This window comes from Nothobranchius furzeri, chromosome 19, assembly GCF_043380555.1.
Source record: "Nothobranchius furzeri strain GRZ-AD chromosome 19, NfurGRZ-RIMD1, whole genome shotgun sequence".
NCBI classification, from domain to species: Eukaryota; Metazoa; Chordata; class Actinopteri; order Cyprinodontiformes; family Nothobranchiidae; genus Nothobranchius; species Nothobranchius furzeri.
Genome location: NC_091759.1, coordinates 195,981 through 201,980, shown reverse-complemented (window position 1 = coordinate 201,980; position 6,000 = coordinate 195,981). Strand labels below are relative to the sequence as shown.

Sequence of the window (6,000 nt, the reverse complement as noted above, 5' to 3'; positions counted from 1 at the left end):
ATGGGACTGCATCGTCGGAGAGGGGAGAGCGGGCAGTAGAGGGCGACAACGTCCTCTGCTGCCCGCAGATAAACGGAGAAGGAAGTGACGCGCCACCATCAGCGTCAGCCTGAAGAAGCCGGCAGCTGTCGGCGAAACCGTAGCTACAAACAGGTAAACAAAACTGTTTCTGTGTTTAAAAAAGAACGAAAGCATGGCTTTACAGATACTTCGTGGAGTTCCATGAGACGACTCTTGTCGTGATTTGGCGCTATTTAAATATACTGAATTGAATTGAACTGAATGCCTGTTGTTTGGCGACATCTGCTGATATAATTTCCTACAGAGTTACTGCTGCTGGTGGTCGGAGGGACCGGTGGTGCCAGTCCTTGGCAGCCTCAGTGTGTCTCAGGGCAGTTGCGGCTACAATGTAGCTCATCACCACTAGTGTGTGAATGATGACTGTGCTGTGAACAGCCTTGGGGGGTTGTAGATACAGGCCGTTTACCAATCATCAGAAAACTAATCTATGTTTCTTCACACTCAGGTTGTTCACAGAACTGAGCTGCTAATTTTTCCTCAACCTTCTACAGGAACCCACTTATAAAGATCTGAACTCGTCACTTTAAGATGAAAAACAAGCGTTATAAACAAAGCTGAATGATTTGATTTAATTTGACAGTGGTGAGTTTTCCCGCCCTGGAGGTCCACTCTACTCTACGCCTCAACCGGAAGTGACGGAAGTAGCCACGAGCGTGACGAACGCCTCTTTCGAAAATACAACAAGGAAGTTCCCGTTTATTGTAAAGGGGAAAACACCACCGGGTAAAACCTCTCCTCTAACAGCGGCTCCACTCCGCTAGCTCGTCGGGTGTCGGGAGGGCGGAAGTCGCCGTAGACTCGCCCGGACAGCCCGTTTCCGTTCGAGTCGACGAATCCTGCCTTTAGCCAGCTAGCCTGTTAGCTAGCGATGAACACGGACGTGGAATTTCACATCAGGCAGAATTATCCGTGGAACAAGCTCCCAGCTAATGTCAAACAGGTACCGTGATTTAACGTTTCAACCGAGCGGGGCTCGGGCCGGTGAGAGGAGGGCGGGGAGGCGAGGCGGAGGCTGGACCCGTGTCATTCAGGCAGTGTCTCCTCCGCAGGGCTCCCACCATCTCACCGGAGCCATAACTGTCCAGCATCACCGACGGAATCAGCTGCCCCTGCTTAACTTCTCTGGCGCCTCGTGATCTTAACACTTTGGGTGCCACCTGCACATTTGGCACCCACACACCTCAGTTTTGTTTTGTCCTTGCAGCCTCGAGTAATAACAGCATGAAGGTTATCTTTTCATGCAGAGCCTTCTTAAATCCCTCCTACAAACGTCGTGGGAAGCAGAGGGGCTGCAACATGCATCATAAGGCTTTTGTGCTGATTGCCTCCCCCATTCAAAAGGCCTCGCTCATGCAAACAACTACTTATTTTCTTCCTGCAGGGTTTTTGTGGCTGAAGGACAACCTGCATGATTAACATTTCATTTTGTAAACAAGGGTGATGATTTAGATAAATTTAAATTTGTCTTTTCAAGTTTAACTTTGATTTTCTGCTAAAGAAATGTACTCTTCTTAGGAGGAAAGCGTCTTGATTTGGCTGCCTGACTGCAATCCTACCTCGATAATCACCGCCACGCTGCTGCTTTCTCATTACAGAGTTTGGGAAACTCGCAGCGTGAGTATGAGAAACATGTGCTCCTGTACAGCATCCGCAACCAGCTGCGGTTCCGCAATAACCTAGGTGAGCCAGTTTATCCTAAACACCTTCCAGTGTAAAGCAGATGATGGATACATGTGGAAACTGTAATAAATCCTGTATTTTTACACATTTATGTGAATGAATTTAGACTACAGAAGAGTGATTACAGCATAAAACTGACTGGTAATCAATAAAAATGTGTATTACCTTAGCTAATTTCTCTGTAATATTCACTTTAAGTAATCAATTGTGGCTTGGTTGCCACAGATAAGTGAATCCTGCTTCAGCTCGTATTGATCAGATACGGATCGTCTGGAACCGTTTATTTAAGCAAACACACACACCTCTTATACCTGTGTGTGTGTGTCTAACCAACAGTTCGCCACATGAGGAAGGACGAACGCAAGTATTATGAGGAGCTGCTGAAGTACAGCCGGGACCACCTGATGCTGTACCCCTACCACCTCTCTGACATCATGGTCAAAGGCCTGCGAGTCACTCCCTTCTCATATTACATAGGAATAATGGAGGTAAGCAGATGAAAGATGAATGTTTAGAGAGGGAAAGATGAGCGCCATTATGTTTTTTGTTGGAATAGCAGCTCTTTGTACCTTTTGACATCACATGAACATGTAAGACAGACCGTGTGTTATGTCTTCTGTCTGTGAAAGAAAAGGGATGCAACAATATCCCGTTCAGGACCAGGTTGTACTATTTGAAACAATCACAACTTGCAATGAGACCACGACTTCTTTTACCTAATTAATCACAGCTAAACTTGTTAGAAGGTCAACGTTTAAACATAAAGCAGCAAGAATAAAACTATGAGGTGTGTTTTTATGTTGTCATCAGGTAGGGCTGCAACAAACGATTATTTGGACAATCGATTAATCGGATGGGGTCTCGACACGATTAATCGATTAATCGGATTACATAGTGACATTTTTAAAAACTGCTAGGGAAACGTTATTTTTCTCCTTCCCTCACTTTATTAAACACAACATTATTAGAAAACAGTTCAATAGCAGAAAAACAACATGCCATCACCTAAATTGTCTTATAAGGTGTATAAACAGAGACCCTAAGCTACACCTATCTGTGACCTAAAATGCTTGGTCCAAGTTAAACAGCTTAAAGAGCAAGTCAACCCCTACCAGAGTCCAACTCCACTCCCGCTTCATGTTTGAAAAATGCAACACATGCTGTTGCCTGGCAGACCGAGAGGGCGGAGCCGCTAACAAATACACACACACTCAGGGTCACGACAGCATTGTGACATCATAATGTACCAGTTTACATCATAGCATACTTCTTAGCCAATAGCGGTGGCAGATTTAAATTAAAATACAGTGCAGAGTTTTTACCTGACAACGGCACAACACTGCCAGTTTTAGGCAGAATATTTAAATTTTAACTAAGATGCACTGAAGTGCCAAATTATTGACGACACGTGTCTGCAGCATGATTAGACACTCGTTTATTTAGTCTATCAGCAAAAAAAAGTATTTGGGGGTGACTTGCTCTTTAAGGGCAATTCTCATCTGTTTTGTTTGATCTCATCTGTAGATATTTATTATAATTGGGGATGTCAAACAACTAATTTTTAAATGTAATTAAACATAGGCTGTGAATTAATCAAAATTAATCACTATTTCCAAAAATGACAGAAAAATACCAAATAAAACAAAAGTAAATGAATGCCATCCTCCTTGTGATGATGCCCTGGGCAACTGCCATAAAGTCACATCAAGAAATGCTGCTGATCATTCCAATGATCCCAAATGGACTCACATTAGGCCACATGAAAGCAACTGAACCCAAAAATATATTAACCAGTATATAACTGCACTCTCACACAACACGCCTGCAGCAACAGTTAGGACTCCTCCCTCCCTTTTAAAAGCGTTTTCGCTTCTGAGGACATTGTGGTTGTAAAGCCACAAGTTAGTAGTCTGGCCCCAGTGTGATCAACCAGTTTCTGCGGGAATGTGACGGCGGAACCCCCCCCCCCCGCATATCTAATAGCGTCGCGCTTACAATTTTAAAGACTTTTTTTTACGAGCTTAGGGCATGTCTAGCCTGTGTAATAATCCGGAGCTTGGGTGAATCACTTTTGAAAAGTTTTTAACTTACCCGGACACCGAGCTCTCTCCTTCCTCGCTGATGATTCTGACATGCTTGCGTTTAAGACGCTGCATCATCACCGTAGTATCCCCATGCCATGCTAAGTCTGACCTACAAACGTTGCATGTCTTCGCCTGATTTAACTGAAAATGCTCCCAAACTTTAGAAGTTTTTACTTTTTGGGGGTCTCGCTGCTTCTGCCATGTTCCTCTTACAAACACCTGCTGGCTCTCCACCGGTCTGCGCGCAACGGCGGGCGGGAGGGGAGGGGGCTTTTGGAAGAGTTGCGCAACACAACGAATCGATGACGCAATTCGTTGCCAACACTTTTAGTAATCGATTTTCATCGAATTTATCGATTCGTTGTTGCAGCCCTATCATCAGGAAAATGATCATTTTATTTAGGGTTAGGGTTGTTTCCTAATGAAGAATACCTCCAAACTCGTTTTTGGCTGCTTTTATGCATTTTCCTGTTTCAGCTGCAAAATTTGAATTTTATTTTGAAATTCCTGAAAAGCCAGAATGAAAAAGTTGTAAGTAATACAGTTTTCCGACACCCGGCCCTGCTCCTCCCTTAAATCTGGTCTGGGTTCTGCTTCCCCTGGCGAGCACAGGATATGTAGCTGAGGTGACTATTGTCACTTGGTAGTCCAGTGGTTTATAATACATGGTCTCCTCATCTTATGGGCCATTCCCATCTGTACCGGGTCGGCCCGGGCCGGGTAGCCCCGGTCGGCCCCAGCCTGGCCCGGTTGATTCCACACATCCTTGCCGTAAGCCCATGTGGGCTGATTCTACCCACCAATCAGAGGCTTGCTCTAATGGAAGGTGTGAATTTGCTGTCAGCAGTGGGTGTGTTGGCCCTGGTCGGCCTGAAGCAGACCCCCTCGAGAAGAGGGCTGAGAATGAGCCTTGGTTGGCCCGGAAAAATACCAGGCCACCCAGATATGTAAACAACCTACGCTACCCGGCCTGGCCCGAGCCGTCCCGGTACAGATGGGAATGGCCCAATAGTCATTCCAGAGGGCATGGAAGCGGAATAAGAGTCCATGGCGCTGGGTTTGTTTTTGCGTCATTTAAAAACTGTTGTTAAAGGTTTTCATATTGAAGAATTTTGTACAACACTATGATGATAAGATACAAACAGTAGTTTGTTATTATGATATTTTTCAAATATGGTTAAATATTGGGAAAATAATGTATATTTAAATAATTATTAAACACTCAAAAGTATTGAAAGTTGATACTGTTAAGTGCTGGTATCGATTCGTAGGTACCGGGAATTGGTATCCGTATCGATTCAAACGTCAAAGGTACCCATCCCTATGCCTAAGACGCTGTTATAGGCACGTTTTGTTGGAGAGGTATGGGCGGAGTTTTGCTGAAACAAAGCATTTTATTTCCAGGTATAAATTCAGGCTGACGAAAATAGCTTGTTTAAGATAAATGACATCTTAACAATGCCAACTAGGGCTGGGCGATACGGCCTAAAATCAAAATCACAGTATATTGAGGAATTCACGGCGATGATGATAAATGGACGATAACTATAGGTGTGCGCAAAAACTAAAGTTGTCCACTAGGTGGGGCTGTCATGTGTATTACGTCAAGTCACATTGTCATGTGACTCAAGGTGGTACAGCTTTTTAAAAGGACAAGAACGTCGCCAACCTACACACACCTTTCAGTTTTTTATTACCAAGTTTATTGACATGGGAAAGTGATAATCAGTTAGAGTCAGAAAGTTCGATAACGATAAATTTTTGATTCATCGCCTAGCTGTAGTGCTAACTAGGGATGTGTGTTGGTGAAATTCTGCCGATATGATATGTATCACGATATATTGCGATACATTCAGTCAGACGTCATTAGCGTCCAAACTGATACTTAACATGTTTAACATGAGGTATCTGAACCATTATTGAGGGATTTACATTTCAGTGGTAGAAACAAAACCCACTGCACACTGCTGCCAACTAGTGGTCGACGTTTGAATTGCACCCAAAAATACACAAACGTTTGTACGTAAAAAAAAAAAAAAAACATTGCATGATTGCCTCGTTCACCCAAATAGGAAAATGTAGCTGAAAAGTTTTTCTTTGGTATATAGACATATTTTGTCTAGAATAATATATATACTGATAGATGTGGCCTCCA

At 43.7% G+C, this 6,000-nt stretch overlaps 1 protein-coding gene across 1 annotated transcript in view; it reads left to right on the top strand.

The window, feature by feature from the left end:
• Positions 1-734: 734 nt before the first annotated feature.
• Positions 735-6,000, top strand: part of fam91a1 (family with sequence similarity 91 member A1) — a 39,325-nt gene continuing 34,059 nt past the window's right edge. The window contains exons 1-3 of the mRNA XM_054745185.2: positions 735-1,021; positions 1,677-1,761; positions 2,098-2,249. Of these exons, the coding sequence (XP_054601160.1) occupies positions 950-1,021; positions 1,677-1,761; positions 2,098-2,249 (309 nt within the window). The 5' untranslated portion in view covers positions 735-949. The remainder of the gene's footprint in view (positions 1,022-1,676; positions 1,762-2,097; positions 2,250-6,000) is intronic.